A 26,522-nucleotide genomic window follows, 5' to 3' on the forward strand; every position below is an offset into this window, starting at 1 on the left:
ATTCGGTTGACGGTGGCTGTTTCGTGTCAATCGGTGTCTCAATTTTCTAATTTAATTATTGTGCTCGATTTAATGACATGGCGATCTGGTCCAAAAAAAAAAAAGAAAGAAAAGAAAAAGAAAAGAAAAGAAAAGAAAAAAAAGTGACTTTTTTGCTTTGATATAAGATTTTTATTTTTACGTATGAAATATGGCGAAGAAGTAGTGACCTCTCTTTTATCGATGTAATCATATTAGGGGAACGCAGTAAATGGCTTCTGCAATATCATTGAACTATTTGTATCCCTCGATTAATCAAGTTCCCCTAGGTCAGTGGTTCTCAATTCTTGAAGCGTTTATCGATTAAAAAATAGTTCTAAATCTTCTTCGATTTTCTCCAAAGAATTTTCAAATTGAATATTTAAGACAACATTTAATGAATTCAAATAGAAACGCCTTATTTTATCACGTAAACGATAATTAGGAAAGAGAAAGAACTCGTATTCTATATAGAATATATATTCCATGCAAAGTGTTCCAACAATTTTTAAACCTTTACAAATTTTCCATGACATACTAAAGGAATGTCAGTAATTTGTCATCTCAGTATGCCAATTTCCTTAAATTATGCCAATTGCCAATGTATGCCAATTTGTATAAAATTTAAATCTACCTTTTATTGGTAATCTAAAAATCATTACTTTCTTCAATAATATAGGAAATAATACCTTAAAAATTGCTCAAGAAATACGCAAAATGCGTCGAAGGTAACCTAGCCAAAAAGATAATAAATAAATAAATAAAAAAGAAATAAATGAATTTAATAGTAAACACGTGGGTACTTGTTGAAATTTGCACCATTTGACGCGAGCAAACCGTTCGAAAGGAAAACACGTTCAGCCGCCAAAGCTGTGGAATTGAGATCACTTAATTCCGTTTGAATCCATCCATTCTCGTTTAATGGCCTATTTGTTTACAATATCATATCATTTCCAAACATATCGTCCCCGAAAGGCGAAACAAAATGGCAAAACAAATGTGAATACATATCACGAGCGAAGCAGAAGTGCGAAGGTTCTTCGGAACGATAATAATAAAATTGCATGGGAACTATGGATGGAATACAAGGCAAAGGTGTAAATGGTATTATAAGCTTTGAAACGACCGTATGGAACGAGAAAAAATTGATCAAAATATTGAGTTAAGCCCTTTGAAGCTAGGAACAACACGCTTTGATGTTTTGTTTAAAAGAGAGAGTTACGCAAAAATTGTATAGGTATACCCTGAAGGTAAATCAGATTTTGTTGCCGAGTAAATAAACGAGATTTCAAGTTTCTTTCGAATATTACAAATTTAAAGGTTTTGGTGGCATTTTATCATTAGTTCTATGATAATACAACTTTTTCATGAATTCTTTTATTATAAAAATATTACTTCTAAAATCCCCGCTTTAAGGGACCAAATCACATGGCTAAAATTTTTAATCTTTTTGATAGATGGTCGCTGTTGATACTTGACCGAGTATGGTCATATAGTCGGTTAAATAAAATTTCCATCCTTTCAAATATATATTATATTCGTCAGTGGTAAATGTTATCTGTGTTGGCATAGTGAATAAATATATTGACGTTCCGTGTTTTAATCAGCAGAATCGTAATCAATACGTGTTTTCTATGTGTATAGAGTGTTAAAAACTTACTTGTTATAGCCGTGGGAGATGGTGATCTGTTAGAAAAAATGGATCACAAAATTGATCTGGAGTATAATTTTCAAGGACAACAGTTTTTATTGCGTCATAAAGTTCTCATGACGAGAAAACAGAAGTGTTATAGTCCTTACACGGATATAACATGTTCTTTTGGAAAAAGCTGTTTAAAATTTCATTAACCTTTACTCTGTATTTATTATGTTGTTGAAAGTATGTTTCAAATAACAGTTAATATAAGCATCAAAATAAATAAACAACAATTAATTAGATAATATCGTAATAATATAATATAATGGGTGTAATAATAAATAATAAAGCTTAGAAAATGTGCTCTTGATGAAGCCGGTGAAAATTATCCTTTGTTCCGTGGTATATATAGGGTAAAACGAATGGTAGACCGCAGCATAGTGGTTTCCAACGATCCACACTTGTTCTAATTCCTCACTCAACGTCTTTCGTCTACGTCCATTGACGTAGAAAAAAGTAAGTTATTGTAATATCGGAATATATTAAAGGTGTAATTTTGTCCGATTAATTATAATTTATCAATAATGGATTGAAAATACAGATATTAGTTAGACAGAGAAACGATGTTTGATTAACAGGAAAACTAAATGCAACGCTCGTATTTACATTAAATAACTTGACAACTATTTGGTAACTCTCTCTCTCTCTCTCTCTCACTAGCAACTCTAACACTCGACAACACTCGCAACTCAATTCTAACGACTCTATGCTTCGACGTCTCGATCAACTCTGAACCTCGCCAACGCATTCCTGCTCGGTCCTGCACACACACACACACACACACACACACACACACACACACACACACACACACACACACACACACACACACACACACACACACACACACACACACGCACGCACGCACGCACGCACGCACGCACGCACGCACGCACGCACGCACGCACGCACGCACGCACGCACGCACGCACGCACGCACGCACGCACACACACACACACACACACTTTTCGGCTCACATACTCTGGCCTCTCGATTGCCACTCCTTGAAATATGAAACCGTACTTCTGTTTTGACGCTGCTTATCTTTTCTCGCGTCACTGTTACTAGGCGCTCTTGGATGTAAACAAACCACAAAAAGACGGCGTACACGATGTTTTCTAATTTCAGCCGATCTCCAATCAAAGCTATTCTACGATATTACATTATCGTATAATAATAAGCTTTTAATCGTTTAATAATAACTCGTCAAGTAGAAATTCCACACGAAGCATTGTGAAGAATAATACTTGAAGAAGATCTATGTTCTTACGAGATTGGCTGTGTACAAGAACTTTGTTGGATAGATTGTATCGTTTGACGAAAATTTTATTGTTGAAAGTTAAGAAAGTTGGAAAGAAAACCCACGCTGTCTCGAAGATATCTTGTTTTTCAGATGCTGTAAATTGACAAATAACCAGATATTAGTATTGACATTATTTGATGTCATATCTGACCTTAAAGTATAAATAAAATCAATCTAGGAATTAATGAAATTTCAAACATTTTTTCTAAGAAAACAGAAGTTTTGTTCCTCCTAATGAGTATCACATGATGCAAACGAAAATAATTTGACATTGAAAATCGTGTCAAGATCAATTTCGAAGCTATAAAATCGTCTTAAAAAAACGCCGTGATAAAAAATTTTTTGACACCTTGTACAAAGGTGTATATCAACGTAAGTGTACCTGTATGTCTATATTCGAGATTATTTATCTATTCAAGATAGCAAAGTAAAAATACTATATAGAGGATTTAATTAATGTGTATATCAACGTATGTATCACTATATATAATACAATAATATTCTAGATATACGTACGCGCGTGATAGAAGGTCGTTCGGGGAAAAATGTTCATGACACCGATATAAAAATACCATATGGAGGACTTAATTAATATGTGGATCAACGTATATATCATTATATGTAATTATATCATTATTATCAATATTATATATAATTATTATATTATTATTATCATTATATGTAATTATATCATTATTATCAATATTATATATAATTATTATATTATTATTATCATTATATGTGCATTTGGCAAATAATATTTGACATCTGGAAGCGACATGTTATTTATCTATTCAAGATAGCAAAGTAGAAATAGCATATAGAGGATTTAATTAATGTGTGGATCAACGTATGTATCACTATATGTAACAATAATATTGACTGTATATGTACGCGTGTAATAGAAGATTTTCGGTTTACAATGTTTATGACACTGATATAAAAATACCATATAGAGGATTTAATTAACGTGTATATCTACGTATATATCTGTAATATCGTGATATAATATATTTACAAGAAATGGATGATAAGAAATTAGTAATAATTCACAAAAAAAGGATATTGTAGTAGAAATATTATAAAAAAACATTTTCTGTTTTAGTGTAGAGTTACTCCTTCTTACAGACAGTGTCGTACAAATCTGTACGTCTCTGAGAAAATGTAGGTATCTGAGCCCTTACTTCCTCAACAACTTTTAGATCTGATAGAAAAAAGAAGCATACGAAGTAATAAGTAATGCTTACTAATAAATTCAACAAATACAGAGGAAGATGGCTAAATCGATAAATTAACGAGACTAAAAATTAATTACATCATGGATCTCTCGCTTTTAATTTTAAGCTGTAAATTACCGATATCGGTGACTGCCATATTCTCTTGAGTTTCCAAATCGTAAAGAATCTTTCCCCAGGGATTGGTCAACTGTGTATGTCCCCATGCGACGTAACTTGCTTAAGGAACACGAGCCGGTGATATGCAGGCAACGTATAATTGATTATCATTCGCTCTGGAACGCTGAAGTAATGACCAGTGCAGTGGTCCAGTGGTCATATTGAATGCCGCTGGATATATCAGCATTTGGCAACCTAACCCAGAGAAGCAGGAAATATGAAGCCACCGAATACCAATTAACTTCGTAGTTGCACGGTTCACATTCCATCATTACTGAATATGTCAGTCCTCTTATTGTGCTTTTAATTCTTTTATTTGTTTCATTTTCAGCAAATATACTGGTTTTTTAAATTAAGCTTCTTTTTATACAGAGTTACAGATTATATTAATTTTATATAGAATATATTTAAGAAAGATATTTAATTTTTTGCTAGTTAAGTATTGATCGATTAAGTTACTGTACCTTTGTTCCGATAAATGCGTGCCATTTCCTCGAATCTAATATCATAGCAAATGCCAATACCTATTTTGCAGCCCTTCACATCGAACGTCGTTAGGGAGTTACCAGGACTGAGTGAATCACTCTCTCGAAAAGTAATCTTATTAGGAATGTCGATGTCGAATAGATGTACCTAATAACATAAAAATGTAGTCGCTAATTCTATTGCTGCAACTTTTGTAATTTAATATCAAAGTTACCAACTCCTAAACTTTAATTATTTTTTATTTAATAACTGACAGCGTTTTTATCACTTTCTTTTATTAAAAAATCTTATCATTTAATAATGTTTAAAAAGGAGAAAAAATAAGTATAATAATATTTTAAGTATGTGAAAAATTTATACAACAACAAACACATTACAACAAAAATGGGCGTTTCCCGTATCATAACGTATTTTATAAACCGTAAATTATAGAATTGGTTATAGTATACGTATGTACATATGTATATTCCTAAATTATTCCTAGATAGAGTCACTTTCTTCACCCCAATATTTTCAAATTCAAAGCCATAAAGGAATATATTACTTACCTTTCGGTGTTTTGCTATCAAAGTTCCATCGGGACCCCAAATAGTACAGGTATTGTACAATTTATCGCCCTCTATTTCAGGCATCGTACCACCAACTACATAGATGTTGTTTTCTTTAGCTGCGTTCGATGAAGCAACGCTCGTTTCACCATCAGGAATACTCTCGGCGTATTTTGGAAAGTACTCTGCATTGCAATATTTCAATTAATGAAAAATAACTGTCTTCTGTTTCAACCATAAATTAAATTGAAATGTTTGTCAGTTTTTTATTTTTTAAATTATTAAAATAACTAAGTTTTATATTTCGACTTAATTAAATATGCAATTACTTAGCTAATAGTATATATAATAAATTGTTTCTACAGGTTCAAAATGAAAAATGAATATTTAGAAATATTTAATTACGACAATGCTATTTGTGTTAGCATCAGTGGCTTGTTACTCAACGACTTTGCTAGTACTTTCTGAAACATAAAGTTAGTTTTCAATTAACACTTATACTAGAGGCGGAATTATAAATGCAAAATAATTGATAATACTAATTTATAAGTACCTAATTATTAGTATCTTAAAAAATATATTTATACAAAAATCACGATAATCATGAAAATGGGGAAATCCTATATTCTCGAATCAATTCACAATTTATTTTGTATATTAATTAGATTCCGGGCTCATCAGTACGTACTCACTGGCGACATCGAGAAAATGTATCGGCAATTCCTCGTACGACCAGAGGATCGGAAATATCAAAGGATATTATGGCGCAGCGCGAGTGGAGAAACAGAAACATATGAGCTTAACACCGTAATACTCTTATCATAGAAATAGAAGCAGTCCTCAATTCCCGCCCGCTAACTCCTATCTCCACCGATCCAAATGATCTCCTAGCCCTCACTCCCGGACATTTCCTCATTGGCGATTCATTAATGTGCTTACGTGATCGAGATTTCAGAGACATTCCATCGAACCGACTCTCCAAATGGCAGCATATCCAACAGCTTAAACAACATTTTTGGAACCGCTGGCATAAGGAGTATTTGAACGAGCTAACCAACCGCAATAAATGGAGCAAGGGTGGACACAGCATCCAAAAGGGCACAATCGTCATCCTCGGAGAGGACAACGTTCCCTCCATGCATTGGCCTCTGGGCCGAGTTATCAAGGTTCATCCAGGCGCCGATGGTGTCATCCGGACAGCTACAGTTCAGACGGCAAAGAGCATTTTGGATCGGGGCGTCAAAAGGCTTGTCCCACTGCCAATTCAACCCGATCTCGAGAAACCCGAACAACTAGCCACCGAGACGAAATAAGATGGGAACTTCAACCACACCTCGCTAGTTTGATCGGTACCCTCTCAACGGGGGGGAGAATGTTACGCCATGCGGCTTACCATAGGTCATATTCTTAACTATCGATCGCGGCACTATAATGTCGCAGACGGATCGTCGCGTCTGCCCGGCAAACAAACATTGTAGTGGCAAGCGCATGGTTCATTAAGCAGGGCGACTTCCAGAAACGTCGACTCGTGGCCCGTATTTTACCTCGCAGTAAAAGAATGTGGCGTGATCCGAACGTAGTGGGGGTCGCCTTCCAGAAAAAACGAAAAAAATCGAAAGGCGTTCAGAACTTTTCGAGAAGTCGAACCGTCTACACATCTGATATGTCGCGCATTACTTATCAACCAAAACGCAGTTACATTTTTTTTGTTCCATTTATATCTTTCTAGTTAATAAGTTGTTGAAATAAACATTAATTTATTTGTGTTAATTCTGTGGAATTTCATTGAACTACCCTTATTATCATAATCGAAATAAGGGGATCGATCAGTTCGTGGCGTCGATTATTTAATCGTAACGGGAACTTACAACTCTCGTTGACGTGTTATCTCGCGATCGCGTCTCTCCGCGAACGGTCGAAACATTTTTGGTCCTTCGAGCCGGATCACGTGCCAGTGAAGAGTGCACTTACCAGTGACCACACAGTGCCACGTGACTTTATCAAGACCAGCAGCGGGAGCAGGAGCAACCACTACTGCGAAACCAGTGACGTCAGGCGCGTCATCTTCGAAGAAGCACATCCCATTGGCAAGGGAACACAACCACGCAGCCTTCCGCCGCAGCTGGACAGTCATCAACGCAACGAATTTCACAACTTAATAATACAACCGAACGAGTGGCCGTCGGGAAGGAACAAGGCGTTCCTCGCCAAGCATACACGCGACCTCACGCCGCACGATAGTAAGGTAAGCTCGATCCTTATTTCGACCATCTCCTACCCTCGGCAACGATGACAAGCGAAGACCAACTCATCTCCCTGCGTCGGAGACGAGGCTATTGTAGCGGCCGATTCACATACGTATCGAACCGACTGGACGAGCACGAGCAATCCGAGCGTCAGCAAAACTCCTTGTTAACGAACTACGAGAAACAACTGACCGAAGCTGCGAGTCAATTCGAAGCGATCCAACTCGAGTTAGAAGTATTAGACGAGGAGGAACAAGCGCGCGGCTTCGAAATAAGGAATCAGTACGTCGCGGTAGACATAAAGCTACAAAATCTTCTGAGGAACGCGCAAGCAGCATCGCCATAAACATCGTCGACATCCATAAACCTTCCAACCTGTGCATCATCCGCAAGTTTAAATCCGATAGCCATTAAATTACCAGATCTTCGGCTCCCTACTTTTGACGGAAGCTTAGAGAAATGGAACACGTTTTATGATACCTTTTCTTCCACAATCGATAAAAATCCTAGTCTCACGGACATACAGAAATTCCATTACCTGCAGTCCGCCCTGCAAGGAGAAGCAGCCGATTGTTTAAACGCGTTACCCCTTAGTAATGTAAACTACAGTCAGGCTACAGCCGTTCTCAAGGAGAGTTTCGAATGTCCACGATACACAGCTTTCAGTCACTGCATGGCAATAATTGATTATCCAAGGATAACCAAAGAATCTCCAACGGAATTAAGGCGCTTAGTCCACACATTTAAACAACACATATATGCATTGAACAAATTAGGAGAATCCTACCCCGATACCAGTGCTATGCTCAACAGCCTCATCCTCTCGAAAATACCACTAAGTATCCAAAAACAATGGGAAATGACGCTGCCCAATAACGAGGTGCCTCCGTACATTCATTTACTAAACTTCCTAGAGAGATTAGCACGAAGCTCCAGACCGATCACCACGGTCAAACAAACAAGAGAATCACCGGAACAAACTACTCCGGTCCGTCAACGCGCACCATGAGGGCATGCACTTACGACGACACAGGTTACTCCAACATGCCCCACCTGTCAAGGACCACACCCCATTTGGAGATGTGACACCTTCAAAACCAAATCCCTTCGCGAACGCATTCGGGAGGTCAAAAGAGCATCACTATGCCTCAACTGCCTCGGGAAAGGGCACGCAACGAAGCATTGTTTCGCAGGATCATGTCGCGTATGCGGAGAACGACACATCATACAATGCTGCATAGGACAAAACGCCATTCAGGGTCTCGTTCCAGCAAGTCCAGCCCGAAATCTTCCCCATCAAATAGCCGATCCACAACACCTTCTTTGCCACCCTACGTATCACCCACTAGTCGCAAAAAGCACACAACAGACCACAGATCGGAAACACCACGAATAGCCGCGTCTCCAAGTCCACCGCCCAGTGACAGACGAACACATAACCAATGACGCCGACGATCGACGACTCCGTTGATGACCGAACATATCAGACCAATAGCATCCGAATTATTATCCAATGATCTAATCATCACAGCGCAGATTAACATTTTGAATGATAAACAGCAACCAATCCGATGTCGAGCGTTGCTCGACACCGGATCTAGTATGAATTTCATTACCGAGGAATTAGCAAAATCGCTAAAGATAAGGCAAAACAAATGTTCGGTCCCAATCGGAGCTCTAGATACCTTGACAACGACTTCTAAGCGACACATCACGGCCACGATCACTTCCACTGACGGTACATACACACGGACATTAACGTTCCTTGTCATTCCGACCATATCAACCTTAATTCCCAGCGAACCCATCGATCGTTCGACACTTGAGATACCAAAAAATCTCAAATTGGCCGATCCACGATTTCATTTACCAGCTCCGATCGATGTACTACTAAGCTCAGGTTCAACACTCGCGTCGATGTGTGTGGGACAAGTCAACCTAACGCAGCCAGACGAGCCTGAACTGCGTCTGCAAAAGACGCGATTCGGATGGGTAATCGGGGGGGGGGGGGGTCCAACTTCCCAAACCGCGACAAACATATTTCACACATCCACGACGACTTTACAAGCAGACCCCTCGCGGTTTTGGGAAATCGATGAAGGACCCTCAATTAAACATATCTCAGAGGGCAGATCGACGATGCGAAGAACACTTCCAAGCCCACACCCGACGCACCAGCGAAGGACGATACATCGTCGCTCTACCTTTCAACGATCAGCTTCAGTCACTCGGATCCTCTAAAACGCTGGCAATTAGACGACTCGCCTCACTCAATCGCCGATTCCAGCACGACAAACGCTTCGAATCAGAATATCGAACGGTAATACAGGAATACCTGGCATTGGGACACATGACGAAGGTCAATGTCAACCACTCCGACGACAACGGATACTATTTACCCCATCATGGCGTGACCAAAGCATCGAGTCAAACCACCAAACTCCGTGTAGTTTTCGACGGATCGGCACCAAGCACTACCGGAACCTCCCTAAACGATACACTTTACACAGGACCCAAGTTACAGGAAGATTTATTTTGTATATTAATTAGATTCCGGGCTCATCAGTACGTACTCACTGGCAACATCGAGAAAATGTATCGGCAATTCCTCGTACGACCAGAGGATCGGAAATATCAAAGGATATTATGGCGCAGCGCGAGTGGAGAAACAGAAACATATGAGCTTAACACCGTAATACTCTTATCATAGAAATAGAAGCAGTCCTCAATTCCCGCCCGCTAACTTCTATCTCCACCGATCCAAATGATCTCCTAGCCCTCACTCCCGGACATTTCCTCATTGGCGATTCATTAATGTGCTTACGTGATCCAGATTTCAGGGACATTCCATCGAACCGACTCTCCAAATGGCAGCATATCCAACAGCTTAAACAACATTTTTGGAACCGCTGGCATAAGGAGTATTTGAACGAGCTAACCAACCGCAATAAATGGAGCAAGGGTGGACACAGCATCCAAAAGGGCACAATCGTCATCCTCGGAGAGGACAACGTTCCCTCCATGCATTGGCCTCTGGGCCGAGTTATCAAGGTTCATCCAGGCGCCGATGGTGTCATCCGGACAGCTACAGTTCAGACGGCAAAGAGCATTTTGGATCGGGGCGTCAAAAGGCTTGTCCCACTGCCAATTCAACCCGATCTCGAGAAACCCGAACAACTAGCCACCGAGACGAAATAAGATGGGAACTTCAACCACACCTCGCTAGTTTGATCGGTACCCAAAGAATTGATACCTTCGATTGACAATAGATAATGTATATAAACTTATGAACAATCACTATCAGTGTGTATTTTAGGTGCACATGCAGATTTGTTGGAGTTCTTATAAAATGTACTTCCTGTACGAACGTTTTATTCTTCCAAATTTTACGATACTATGTCTCATATAATAACTATATGGATTAAACGTAATATAAATGATCCGAAAATAGACTCGAACGACATTAATTGTCTTTCTATTTATACCAATATCGAAAATACAAGTAAAGCTGGAGCAATAGTATGCAAGAATGGACTATTTATTATTTTAAACCAAATCATAGCATATTCAGAATGCACAGTATTATCATGAAATGTAAATGAATCAGTTGTAAACGAACGATTTTACTGTAAAATCGTTGCCTCCTTTTTTTCATCTGAAATATAGCAGCAATGAGTACATTCTTTTAATATATAATAAAACGAGATATCTTTATAAAGTTACATATGTCATCACTGGTAACTGTTATCTCGTATGACACCAAATATACCGTTAGTATGGAATGATATTTTTATGAAGATATACTTTAATGATAGATTTTATGAATGAAACGTTATATAAGAAAAATTATCTCTTGTTATTCTATGAAGTGTAGTAGCTAATGAAGATTAATTTTACGAAGTATTAGAGCAAAAGAGAATTAAAAAATTAAAAAGATCTAAATAAGATTGTTCGTGTGGCTTAATTATCTCAATTCTGGTACACCACTTGTTACATTCTAACTAATTAGCGCTAAACAATAACTTGCAAATATTAAAGATATTAACACCTTAATATTAACACCTAAAGGTTTTCAGGAAATTTTATAATATTTGATTATTGTATATCTAGTCATTGATTGATAAAATTTCTTGTATAAGCATAGATCGAGGTTGACGTCATACGCAGATTGCATATCATTGACAGGTATCGTTTTAATTTATTTTATGGCTAGAATCATTTGAATATTATACGAATAATTATTTCCATTCGAACGATTAATAAATCACGTACCTATAAAAGATATATTATGAAAAAGACGTGACGAAACAAAAAAATATTGGAAATTCCGTTGTCATTAGATCAATTATTTTTGCAATGATCTTTATTTCCATGTAATTACATATGAAATGGGTAATTCATTAACATCTGCTCGAATCGAATATAATTCGTTACACTTCACAACGATTCAAATAATGGACGGGAAATATATAATAACTTTCCTGTCCTTGCGTTAAAATAGTACTGTACAAATCAGATGATACAGGAAATACCCAAAAAACCCAATTACATCCACATTGCATGACAGCACACTTGCAATGGATTTTTGTGATTTCAATGTCACAGACAATGACACAACTAATCAGAACACGTTCGAGGCTATAGACATTGAAATTACCACGTGTTTAATACGTTTAAAGCATAAATCTAAATTTCACGCGATTATTTCTTTGTACATTGTAAAACTCTTAAATTATCTTAATCGAATAAATAATCCTAATGTAATAAAACATCTTGAAATAGACCTAGATATCTGAAACAGAAACTCGAAGGATAAGAAATCCTAAAAGGTACTAATCCTAAAATAACAAACTCCTAAGTAATAAACAAGTGATAAAACCTGTTATAAATAATAAACCTTACCTGGAATAATCAAATCCTAACTAATGGAAAATAAAATAAGGCAAGCAATTCTTAATCTTTCAAGTAATTCTTCCGAAAACACAGAAAGATAGAGAAATTAAAAAGACGCAGCACAAATTGCAGCACAATGAAAGTTTCAGAGCGATGAATACGATCGTATTAAACTAAATAATTTTCAAAAGTGAAATTACACTGAAACGTATATCGATGATATTTGTCATTTCTACGATCTGTTTCGCTTGATCGTGCTTCTTTTCTGATGTAAATTCAATTTATAATACGAACTAAGTTTCCTTTATTATTATTAGTCCTGCGTCTTTTTAATTCGTCACTTCTTTTATTTCAGAACAATGACGGGCTCCAAGATGCTGTTCGGATGTTTGGCGTTAATTGCTTTTCTGCATCCATTAGTTCACGTTTGTACTTCGAGTAGTACAGCTCAAGGTTTGTACTTCGAGTTGTCTTTTTCCATGCACTTCACATTCCAATACGATCTGGTCACGTGGCCTTCGTACAATTTCGAAATTTTACCTGTTTGGTAATCGTCAATGAAAAAAGAAGTTATGCGTGACCTCAACACATTGAAACAATTTTTATGATTTTTTATTTGCCGGTTGGTCAGCAAGTTAATGGAAAAATTTCACTTAACTATTCGCGTTAATTTCTTCGGTTTAACTTTTGGGAAATGCTTCGTTAGCTTCGGGAATATTCCAACGATTCGTTTTACGTACAAAATAAGCATGATAAATATTACATCACGGTAATGTAATATCGGAATATATTAAAGGTGTAATTTTGTCCGATTAATTATAATTTATTAATAAATCCATTATTCCAAATCCATATGGAATATATCTTCTTTTCAATTTTCATAAATCGAAAGCCCTATGGATACGTATAAATGTTTCTTTTACTCGTAGTAAATTATTATTATTCTATTATACGTGTGTATACTACAGAAGGACCATACTAATAGGCACCAACAGCTTTCATCTAACATAATATTTTCATGGAATCTTATAATCATTTTCGCCTCATTGTCTCCGAATAAGTCGTATTTAACAACATTTCGAATTTCGATTTGTTGAAAAAGCCGCTCAATTTGATGCACAAATTTGACTTCGCAAATCGCCTTTTTGTACTCCCCGTACTGGCGAGAACGAAGATAAATGTTCGGCACTGAGCTACTGCTCAGTTGCTACGAGTTAATCCTCGTTTCGCTTCAAGTAAATGAAACGCTCTAATCTGTAAGACGTCCATAAGATTCGGTTGACGGTGGCTGTTTCGTGTCAATCGGTGTCTCAATTTTCTAATTTAATTATTGTGCTCGATTTAATGACATGGCGATCTGGTCCAAAAAAAAAAAGAAAAGAAAAAAAAAAGAAAAGAAAAGAAAAGAAAAAAAAGTGACTTTTTTGCTTTGATATAAGATTTTTATTTTTACGTATGAAATATGGCGAAGAAGTAGTGACCTCTCTTTTATCGATGTAATCATATTAGGGGAACGCAGTAAATGGCTTCTGCAATATCATTGAACTATTTGTATCCCTCGATTAATCAAGTTCCCCTAGGTCAGTGGTTCTCAATTCTTGAAGCGTTTATCGATTAAAAAATAGTTCTAAATCTTCTTCGATTTTCTCCAAAGAATTTTCAAATTGAATATTTAAGACAACATTTAATGAATTCAAATAGAAACGCCTTATTTTATCACGTAAACGATAATTAGGAAAGAGAAAGAACTCGTATTCTATATAGAATATATATTCCATGCAAAGTGTTCCAACAATTTTTAAACCTTTACAAATTTTCCATAACATACTAAAGGAATGTCAGTAATTTGTCATCTCAGTATGCCAATTTCCTTAAATTATGCCAATTGCCAATGTATGCCAATTTGTATAAAATTTAAATCTACCTTTTATTGGTAATCTAAAAATCATTACTTTCTTCAATAATATAGGAAATAATACCTTAAAAATTGCTCAAGAAATACGCAAAATGCGTCGAAGGTAACCTAGCCAAAAAGATAATAAATAAATAAATAAAAAAGAAATAAATGAATTTAATAGTAAACACGTGGGTACTTGTTGAAATTTGCACCATTTGACGCGAGCAAACCGTTCGAAAGGAAAACACGTTCAGCCGCCAAAGCTGTGGAATTGAGATCACTTAATTCCGTTTGAATCCATCCATTCTCGTTTAATGGCCTATTTGTTTACAATATCATATCATTTCCAAACATATCGTCCCCGAAAGGCGAAACAAAATGGCAAAACAAATGTGAATACATATCACGAGCGAAGCAGAAGTGCGAAGGTTCTTCGGAACGATAATAATAAAATTGCATGGGAACTATGGATGGAATACAAGGCAAAGGTGTAAATGGTATTATAAGCTTTGAAACGACCGTATGGAACGAGAAAAAATTGATCAAAATATTGAGTTAAGCCCTTTGAAGCTAGGAACAACACGCTTTGATGTTTTGTTTAAAAGAGAGAGTTACGCAAAAATTGTATAGGTATACCCTGAAGGTAAATCAGATTTTGTTGCCGAGTAAATAAACGAGATTTCAAGTTTCTTTCGAATATTACAAATTTAAAGGTTTTGGTGGCATTTTATCATTAGTTCTATGATAATACAACTTTTTCATGAATTCTTTTATTATAAAAATATTACTTCTAAAATCCCCGCTTTAAGGGACCAAATCACATGGCTAAAATTTTTAATCTTTTTGATAGATGGTCGCTGTTGATACTTGACCGAGTATGGTCATATAGTCGGTTAAATAAAATTTCCATCCTTTCAAATATATATTATATTCGTCAGTGGTAAATGTTATCTGTGTTGGCATAGTGAATAAATATATTGACGTTCCGTGTTTTAATCAGCAGAATCGTAATCAATACGTGTTTTCTATGTGTATAGAGTGTTAAAAACTTACTTGTTATAGCCGTGGGAGATGGTGATCTGTTAGAAAAAATGGATCACAAAATTGATCTGGAGTATAATTTTCAAGGACAACAGTTTTTATTGCGTCATAAAGTTCTCATGACGAGAAAACAGAAGTGTTATAGTCCTTACACGGATATAACATGTTCTTTTGGAAAAAGCTGTTTAAAATTTCATTAACCTTTACTCTGTATTTATTATGTTGTTGAAAGTATGTTTCAAATAACAGTTAATATAAGCATCAAAATAAATAAACAACAATTAATTAGATAATATCGTAATAATATAATATAATGGGTGTAATAATAAATAATAAAGCTTAGAAAATGTGCTCTTGATGAAGCCGGTGAAAATTATCCTTTGTTCCGTGGTATATATAGGGTAAAACGAATGGTAGACCGCAGCATAGTGGTTTCCAACGATCCACACTTGTTCTAATTCCTCACTCAACGTCTTTCGTCTACGTCCATTGACGTAGAAAAAAGTAAGTTATTGTAATATCGGAATATATTAAAGGTGTAATTTTGTCCGATTAATTATAATTTATCAATAATGGATTGAAAATACAGATATTAGTTAGACAGAGAAACGATGTTTGATTAACAGGAAAACTAAATGCAACGCTCGTATTTACATTAAATAACTTGACAACTATTTGGTAACTCTCTCTCTCTCTCTCTCTCACTAGCAACTCTAACACTCGACAACACTCGCAACTCAATTCTAACGACTCTATGCTTCGACGTCTCGATCAACTCTGAACCTCGCCAACGCATTCCTGCTCGGTCCTGCACACACACACACACACACACACACACACACACACACACACACACACACACACACACACGCACGCACGCACGCACGCACGCACGCACGCACGCACGCACGCACGCACGCACGCACGCACGCACGCACGCACACACACACACACACACACTTTTCGGCTCACATACTCTGGCCTCTCGATTGCCACTCCTTGAAATATGAAACCGTACTTCTGTTTTGACGCTGCTTATCTTTTCTCGCGTCACTGTTACTAGGCGCTCTTGGATGTAAACAAACCACAAAAAGACGGCGTACACGATGTTTTCTAATTTCAGCCGATCTCCAATCAAAGCTATTCTACGATATTACATTATCGTATAATAATAAGCTTTTAATCGTTTAATAATAACTCGTCAAGTAGAAATTCCACACGAAGCATTGTGAAGAATAATACTTGAAGAAGATCTATGTTCTTACGAGATTGGCTGTGTACAAGAACTTTGTTGGATAGATTGTATCGTTTGACGAAAATTTTATTGTTGAAAGTTAAGAAAGTTGGAAAGAAAACCCACGCTGTCTCGAAGATATCTTGTTTTTCAGATGCTGTAAATTGACAAATAACCAGATATTAGTATTGACATTATTTGATGTCATATCTGACCTTAAAGTATAAATAAAATCAATCTAGGAATTAATGAAATTTCAAACATTTTTTCTAAGAAAACAGAAGTTTTGTTCCTCCTAATGAGTATCACATGATGCAATAGAAAAATAATTTGACATTGAAAATCGTGTCAAGATCAATTTCGAAGCTATAAAATCGTCTTAAAAAAACGCCGTGATAAAAAATTTTTTGACACCTTGTACAAAGGTGTATATCAACGTAAGTGTACCTGTATGTCTATATTCGAGATTATTTATCTATTCAAGATAGCAAAGTAAAAATACTATATAGAGGATTTAATTAATGTGTATATCAACGTATGTATCACTATATATAATACAATAATATTCTAGATATACGTACGCGCGTGATAGAAGGTCGTTCGGGGAAAAATGTTCATGACACCGATATAAAAATACCATATGGAGGACTTAATTAATATGTGGATCAACGTATATATCATTATATGTAATTATATCATTATTATCAATATTATATATAATTATTATATTATTATTATCATTATATGTAATTATATCATTATTATCAATATTATATATAATTATTATATTATTATTATCATTATATGTGCATTTGGCAAATAATATTTGACATCTGGAAGCGACATGTTATTTATCTATTCAAGATAGCAAAGTAGAAATAGCATATAGAGGATTTAATTAATGTGTGGATCAACGTATGTATCACTATATGTAACAATAATATTGACTGTATATGTACGCGTGTAATAGAAGATTTTCGGTTTACAATGTTTATGACACTGATATAAAAATACCATATAGAGGATTTAATTAACGTGTATATCTACGTATATATCTGTAATATCGTGATATAATATATTTACAAGAAATGGATGATAAGAAATTAGTAATAATTCACAAAAAAAGGATATTGTAGTAGAAATATTATAAAAAAACATTTTCTGTTTTAGTGTAGAGTTACTCCTTCTTACAGACAGTGTCGTACAAATCTGTACGTCTCTGAGAAAATGTAGGTATCTGAGCCCTTACTTCCTCAACAACTTTTAGATCTGATAGAAAAAAGAAGCATACGAAGTAATAAGTAATGCTTACTAATAAATTCAACAAATACAGAGGAAGATGGCTAAATCGATAAATTAACGAGACTAAAAATTAATTACATCATGGATCTCTCGCTTTTAATTTTAAGCTGTAAATTACCGATATCGGTGACTGCCATATTCTCTTGAGTTTCCAAATCGTAAAGAATCTTTCCCCAGGGATTGGTCAACTGTGTATGTCCCCATGCGACGTAACTTGCTTAAGGAACACGAGCCGGTGATATGCAGGCAACGTATAATTGATTATCATTCGCTCTGGAACGCTGAAGTAATGACCAGTGCAGTGGTCCAGTGGTCATATTGAATGCCGCTGGATATATCAGCATTTGGCAACCTAACCCAGAGAAGCAGGAAATATGAAGCCACCGAATACCAATTAACTTCGTAGTTGCACGGTTCACATTCCATCATTACTGAATATGTCAGTCCTCTTATTGTGCTTTTAATTCTTTTATTTGTTTCATTTTCAGCAAATATACTGGTTTTTTAAATTAAGCTTCTTTTTATACAGAGTTACAGATTATATTAATTTTATATAGAATATATTTAAGAAAGATATTTAATTTTTTGCTAGTTAAGTATTGATCGATTAAGTTACTGTACCTTTGTTCCGATAAATGCGTGCCATTTCCTCGAATCTAATATCATAGCAAATGCCAATACCTATTTTGCAGCCCTTCACATCGAACGTCGTTAGGGAGTTACCAGGACTGAGTGAATCACTCTCTCGAAAAGTAATCTTATTAGGAATGTCGATGTCGAATAGATGTACCTAATAACATAAAAATGTAGTCGCTAATTCTATTGCTGCAACTTTTGTAATTTAATATCAAAGTTACCAACTCCTAAACTTTAATTATTTTTTATTTAATAACTGACAGCGTTTTTATCACTTTCTTTTATTAAAAAATCTTATCATTTAATAATGTTTAAAAAGGAGAAAAAATAAGTATAATAATATTTTAAGTATGTGAAAAATTTATACAACAACAAACACATTACAACAAAAATGGGCGTTTCCCGTATCATAACGTATTTTATAAACCGTAAATTATAGAATTGGTTATAGTATACGTATGTACATATGTATATTCCTAAATTATTCCTAGATAGAGTCACTTTCTTCACCCCAATATTTTCAAATTCAAAGCCATAAAGGAATATATTACTTACCTTTCGGTGTTTTGCTATCAAAGTTCCATCGGGACCCCAAATAGTACAGGTATTGTACAATTTATCGCCCTCTATTTCAGGCATCGTACCACCAACTACATAGATGTTGTTTTCTTTAGCTGCGTTCGATGAAGCAACGCTCGTTTCACCATCAGGAATACTCTCGGCGTATTTTGGAAAGTACTCTGCATTGCAATATTTCAATTAATGAAAAATAACTGTCTTCTGTTTCAACCATAAATTAAATTGAAATGTTTGTCAGTTTTTTATTTTCTAAATTATCAAAATAACTAAGTTTTATATTTCGACTTAATTAAATATGCAATTACTTAGCTAACAGTATATATAATAAATTGTTTCTACAGGTTCAAAATGAAAAATGAATATTTAGAAATATTTAATTACGACAATGCTATTTGTGTTAGCATCAGTGGCTTGTTACTCAACGACTTTGCTAGTACTTTTTGAAACATAAAGTTAGTTTTCAATTAACACTTATACTAGAGGCGGAATTATAAATGCAAAATAATTGATAATACTAATTTATAAGTACCTAATTATTAGTATCTTAAAAAATATATTTATACAAAAATCACGATAATCATGAAAATGGGGAAATCCTATATTCTCGAATCAATTCACAATTTATTTTGTATATTAATTAGATTCCGGGCTCATCAGTACGTACTCACTGGCGACATCGAGAAAATGTATCGGCAATTCCTCGTACGACCAGAGGATCGGAAATATCAAAGGATATTATGGCGCAGCGCGAGTGGAGAAACAGAAACATATGAGCTTAACACCGTAATACTCTTATCATAGAAATAGAAGCAGTCCTCAATTCCCGCCCGCTAACTCCTATCTCCACCGATCCAAATGATCTCCTAGCCCTCACTCCCGGACATTTCCTCATTGGCGATTCATTAATGTGCTTACGTGATCGAGATTTCAGAGACATTCCATCGAACCAACTCTCCAAATGGCAGCATATCCAACAGCTTAAACAACATTTTTGGAACCGCTGGCATAAGGAGTATTTGAACGAGCTAACCAACCGCAATAAATGGAGCAAGGGTGGACACAGCATCCAAAAGGGCACAATCGTCATCCTCGGAGAGGACAACGTTCCCTCCATGCATTGGCCTCTGGGCCGAGTTATCAAGGTTCATCCAGGCGCCGATGGTGTCATCCGGACAGCTACAGTTCAGACGGCAAAGAGCATTTTGGATCGGGGCGTCAAAAGGCTTGTCCCACTGCCAATTCAACCCGATCTCGAGAAACCCGAACAACTAGCCACCGAGACGAAATAAGATGGGAACTTCAACCACACCTCGCTAGTTTGATCGGTACCCTCTCAACGGGGGGGAGAATGTTACGCCATGCGGCTTACCATAGGTCATATTCTTAACTATCGATCGCGGCACTATAATGTCGCAGACGGATCGTCGCGTCTGCCCGGCAAACAAACATTGTAGTGGCAAGCGCATGGTTCATTAAGCAGGGCGACTTCCAGAAACGTCGACTCGTGGCCCGTATTTTACCTCGCAGTAAAAGAATGTGGCGTGATCCGAACGTAGTGGGGGTCGCCTTCCAGAAAAAACGAAAAAAATCGAAAGGCGTTCAGAACTTTTCGAGAAGTCGAACCGTCTACACATCTGATATGTCGCGCATTACTTATCAACCAAAACGCAGTTACATTTTTTTTGTTCCATTTATATCTTTCTAGTTAATAAGTTGTTGAAATAAACATTAATTTATTTGTGTTAATTCTGTGGAATTTCATTGAACTACCCTTATTATCATAATCGAAATAAGGGGATCGATCAGTTCGTGGCGTCGATTATTTAATCGTAACGGGAACTTACAACTCTCGTTGACGTGTTATCTCGCGATCGCGTCTCTCCGCGAACGGTCGAAACATTTTTGGTCCTTCGAGCCGGATCACGTGCCAGTGAAGAGTGCACTTACCAGTGACCACACAGTGCCACGTGACTTTATCAAGACCAGCAGCGGGAGCAGGAGCAACCACTACTGCGAAACCAGTGACGTCAGGCGCGTCATCTTCGAAGAAGCACATCCCATTGGCAAGGGAACACAACCACGCAGCCTTCCGCCGCAGCTGGACAGTCATCAACGCAACGAATTTCACAACTTAATAATACAACCGAACGAGTGGCCGTCGGGAAGGAACAAGGCGTTCCTCGCCAAGCATACACGCGACCTCACGCCGCACGATAGTAAGGTAAGCTCGATCCTTATTTCGACCATCTCCTACCCTCGGCAACGATGACAAGCGAAGACCAACTCATCTCCCTGCGTCGGAGACGAGGCTATTGTAGCGGCCGATTCACATACGTATCGAACCGACTGGACGAGCACGAGCAATCCGAGCGTCAGCAAAACTCCTTGTTAACGAACTACGAGAAACAACTGACCGAAGCTGCGAGTCAATTCGAAGCGATCCAACTCGAGTTAGAAGTATTAGACGAGGAGGAACAAGCGCGCGGCTTCGAAATAAGGAATCAGTACGTCGCGGTAGACATAAAGCTACAAAATCTTCTGAGGAACGCGCAAGCAGCATCGCCATAAACATCGTCGACATCCATAAACCTTCCAACCTGTGCATCATCCGCAAGTTTAAATCCGATAGCCATTAAATTACCAGATCTTCGGCTCCCTACTTTTGACGGAAGCTTAGAGAAATGGAACACGTTTTATGATACCTTTTCTTCCACAATCGATAAAAATCCTAGTCTCACGGACATACAGAAATTCCATTACCTGCAGTCCGCCCTGCAAGGAGAAGCAGCCGATTGTTTAAACGCGTTACCCCTTAGTAATGTAAACTACAGTCAGGCTACAGCCGTTCTCAAGGAGAGTTTCGAATGTCCACGATACACAGCTTTCAGTCACTGCATGGCAATAATTGATTATCCAAGGATAACCAAAGAATCTCCAACGGAATTAAGGCGCTTAGTCCACACATTTAAACAACACATATATGCATTGAACAAATTAGGAGAATCCTACCCCGATACCAGTGCTATGCTCAACAGCCTCATCCTCTCGAAAATACCACTAAGTATCCAAAAACAATGGGAAATGACGCTGCTCAATAACGAGGTGCCTCCGTACATTCATTTACTAAACTTCCTAGAGAGATTAGCACGAAGCTCCAGACCGATCACCACGGTCAAACAAACAAGAGAATCACCGGAACAAACTACTCCGGTCCGTCAACGCGCACCATGAGGGCATGCACTTACGACGACACAGGTTACTCCAACATGCCCCACCTGTCAAGGACCACACCCCATTTGGAGATGTGACACCTTCAAAACCAAATCCCTTCGCGAACGCATTCGGGAGGTCAAAAGAGCATCACTATGCCTCAACTGCCTCGGGAAAGGGCACGCAACGAAGCATTGTTTCGCAGGATCATGTCGCGTATGCGGAGAACGACACATCATACAATGCTGCATAGGACAAAACGCCATTCAGGGTCTCGTTCCAGCAAGTCCAGCCCGAAATCTTCCCCATCAAATAGCCGATCCACAACACCTTCTTTGCCACCCTACGTATCACCCACTAGTCGCAAAAAGCACACAACAGACCACAGATCGGAAACACCACGAATAGCCGCGTCTCCAAGTCCACCGCCCAGTGACAGACGAACACATAACCAATGACGCCGACGATCGACGACTCCGTTGATGACCGAACATATCAGACCAATAGCATCCGAATTATTATCCAATGATCTAATCATCACAGCGCAGATTAACATTTTGAATGATAAACAGCAACCAATCCGATGTCGAGCGTTGCTCGACACCGGATCTAGTATGAATTTCATTACCGAGGAATTAGCAAAATCGCTAAAGATAAGGCAAAACAAATGTTCGGTCCCAATCGGAGCTCTAGATACCTTGACAACGACTTCTAAGCGACACATCACGGCCACGATCACTTCCACTGACGGTACATACACACGGACATTAACGTTCCTTGTCATTCCGACCATATCAACCTTAATTCCCAGCGAACCCATCGATCGTTCGACACTTGAGATACCAAAAAATCTCAAATTGGCCGATCCACGATTTCATTTACCAGCTCCGATCGATGTACTACTAAGCTCAGGTTCAACACTCGCGTCGATGTGTGTGGGACAAGTCAACCTAACGCAGCCAGACGAGCCTGAACTGCGTCTGCAAAAGACGCGATTCGGATGGGTAATCGGGGGGGGGGGGGTCCAACTTCCCAAACCGCGACAAACATATTTCACACATCCACGACGACTTTACAAGCAGACCCCTCGCGGTTTTGGGAAATCGATGAAGGACCCTCAATTAAACATATCTCAGAGGGCAGATCGACGATGCGAAGAACACTTCCAAGCCCACACCCGACGCACCAGCGAAGGACGATACATCGTCGCTCTACCTTTCAACGATCAGCTTCAGTCACTCGGATCCTCTAAAACGCTGGCAATTAGACGACTCGCCTCACTCAATCGCCGATTCCAGCACGACAAACGCTTCGAATCAGAATATCGAACGGTAATACAGGAATACCTGGCATTGGGACACATGACGAAGGTCAATGTCAACCACTCCGACGACAACGGATACTATTTACCCCATCATGGCGTGACCAAAGCATCGAGTCAAACCACCAAACTCCGTGTAGTTTTCGACGGATCGGCACCAAGCACTACCGGAACCTCCCTAAACGATACACTTTACACAGGACCCAAGTTACAGGAAGATTTATTTTGTATATTAATTAGATTCCGGGCTCATCAGTACGTACTCACTGGCAACATCGAGAAAATGTATCGGCAATTCCTCGTACGACCAGAGGATCGGAAATATCAAAGGATATTATGGCGCAGCGCGAGTGGAGAAACAGAAACATATGAGCTTAACACCGTAATACTCTTATCATAGAAATAGAAGCAGTCCTCAATTCCCGCCCGCTAACTTCTATCTCCACCGATCCAAATGATCTCCTAGCCCTCACTCCCGGACATTTCCTCATTGGCGATTCATTAATGTGCTTACGTGATCCAGATTTCAGGGACATTCCATCGAACCGACTCTCCAAATGGCAGCATATCCAACAGCTTAAACAACATTTTTGGAACCGCTGGCATAAGGAGTATTTGAACGAGCTAACCAACCGCAATAAATGGAGCAAGGGTGGACACAGCATCCAAAAGGGCACAATCGTCATCCTCGGAGAGGACAACGTTCCCTCCATGCATTGGCCTCTGGGCCGAGTTATCAAGGTTCATCCAGGCGCCGATGGTGTCATCCGGACAGCTACAGTTCAGACGGCAAAGAGCATTTTGGATCGGGGCGTCAAAAGGCTTGTCCCACTGCCAATTCAACCCGATCTCGAGAAACCCGAACAACTAGCCACCGAGACGAAATAAGATGGGAACTTCAACCACACCTCGCTAGTTTGATCGGTACCCAAAGAATTGATACCTTCGATTGACAATAGATAATGTATATAAACTTATGAACAATCACTATCAGTGTGTATTTTAGGTGCACATGCAGATTTGTTGGAGTTCTTATAAAATGTACTTCCTGTACGAACGTTTTATTCTTCCAAATTTTACGATACTATGTCTCATATAATAACTATATGGATTAAACGTAATATAAATGATCCGAAAATAGACTCGAACGACATTAATTGTCTTTCTATTTATACCAATATCGAAAATACAAGTAAAGCTGGAGCAATAGTATGCAAGAATGGACTATTTATTATTTTAAACCAAATCATAGCATATTCAGAATGCACAGTATTATCATGAAATGTAAATGAATCAGTTGTAAACGAACGATTTTACTGTAAAATCGTTGCCTCCTTTTTTTCATCTGAAATATAGCAGCAATGAGTACATTCTTTTAATATATAATAAAACGAGATATCTTTATAAAGTTACATATGTCATCACTGGTAACTGTTATCTCGTATGACACCAAATATACCGTTAGTATGGAATGATATTTTTATGAAGATATACTTTAATGATAGATTTTATGAATGAAACGTTATATAAGAAAAATTATCTCTTGTTATTCTATGAAGTGTAGTAGCTAATGAAGATTAATTTTACGAAGTATTAGAGCAAAAGAGAATTAAAAAATTAAAAAGATCTAAATAAGATTGTTCGTGTGGCTTAATTATCTCAATTCTGGTACACCACTTGTTACATTCTAACTAATTAGCGCTAAACAATAACTTGCAAATATTAAAGATATTAACACCTTAATATTAACACCTAAAGGTTTTCAGGAAATTTTATAATATTTGATTATTGTATATCTAGTCATTGATTGATAAAATTTCTTGTATAAGCATAGATCGAGGTTGACGTCATACGCAGATTGCATATCATTGACAGGTATCGTTTTAATTTATTTTATGGCTAGAATCATTTGAATATTATACGAATAATTATTTCCATTCGAACGATTAATAAATCACGTACCTATAAGAGATATATTATGAAAAAGACGTGACGAAACAAAAAAATATTGGAAATTCCGTTGTCATTAGATCAATTATTTTTGCAATGATCTTTATTTCCATGTAATTACATATGAAATGGGTAATTCATTAACATCTGCTCGAATCGAATATAATTCGTTACACTTCACAACGATTCAAATAATGGACGGGAAATATATAATAACTTTCCTGTCCTTGCGTTAAAATAGTACTGTACAAATCAGATGATACAGGAAATACCCAAAAAACCCAATTACATCCACATTGCATGACAGCACACTTGCAATGGATTTTTGTGATTTCAATGTCACAGACAATGACACAACTAATCAGAACACGTTCGAGGCTATAGACATTGAAATTACCACGTGTTTAATACGTTTAAAGCATAAATCTAAATTTCACGCGATTATTTCTTTGTACATTGTAAAACTCTTAAATTATCTTAATCGAATAAATAATCCTAATGTAATAAAACATCTTGAAATAGACCTAGATATCTGAAACAGAAACTCGAAGGATAAGAAATCCTAAAAGGTACTAATCCTAAAATAACAAACTCCTAAGTAATAAACAAGTGATAAAACCTGTTATAAATAATAAACCTTACCTGGAATAATCAAATCCTAACTAATGGAAAATAAAATAAGGCAAGCAATTCTTAATCTTTCAAGTAATTCTTCCGAAAACACAGAAAGATAGAGAAATTAAAAAGACGCAGCACAAATTGCAGCA

General features: G+C 37.3%; 1 protein-coding gene across 3 annotated transcripts; it reads right to left on the reverse strand.

Moving 5' to 3' along the window:
* Positions 1-1,742: 1,742 nt before the first annotated feature.
* Positions 1,743-18,329, reverse strand: LOC143303904 (omega-amidase NIT2-A-like). 3 transcript variants are annotated; one of them, XR_013060585.1, is made up of 5 exons: positions 18,178-18,329; positions 5,447-5,631; positions 4,877-5,045; positions 4,374-4,607; positions 1,743-3,111 (listed from the first exon to the last, which is right to left on the reverse strand). XR_013060585.1 is itself a non-coding variant. In XM_076626065.1 (4 exons), exons 1-4 carry the CDS (start codon positions 18,194-18,196, stop codon positions 4,474-4,476), a joined length of 507 nt encoding a protein of 168 aa, XP_076482180.1. In that variant the 5' UTR covers positions 18,197-18,329; the 3' UTR covers positions 3,979-4,473. The 3 variants fall into 3 exon arrangements, 1 of the variants encoding a protein (XP_076482180.1); XR_013060584.1 differs by lacking the exon at positions 1,743-3,111 and adding an exon at positions 3,979-4,222; XM_076626065.1 differs by lacking the exon at positions 1,743-3,111 and having other exon boundaries at positions 3,979-4,607.
* Positions 18,330-26,522: the final 8,193 nt, after the last annotated feature.

Source organism: Bombus vancouverensis, chromosome 17 (assembly GCF_051014615.1).
Source record: "Bombus vancouverensis nearcticus chromosome 17, iyBomVanc1_principal, whole genome shotgun sequence".
Lineage (NCBI taxonomy): Eukaryota > Metazoa > Arthropoda > Insecta > Hymenoptera > Apidae > Bombus > Bombus vancouverensis.

What these genes read in the sequence shown, in the direction of transcription:
- LOC143303904 (XM_076626065.1), bottom strand. An exon ending in TGATAGCAAAACACCGAAAG is followed by an intron (nt 5,046 to 5,446) that starts GTAAGTAATATA and finishes TTATGTTATTAG; the next exon opens with GTACATCTATTCGACATCGA. An exon ending in ACGCATTTATCGGAACAAAG is followed by an intron (nt 4,608 to 4,876) that starts GTACAGTAACTT and finishes TCTCTGGGTTAG; the next exon opens with GTTGCCAAATGCTGATATAT.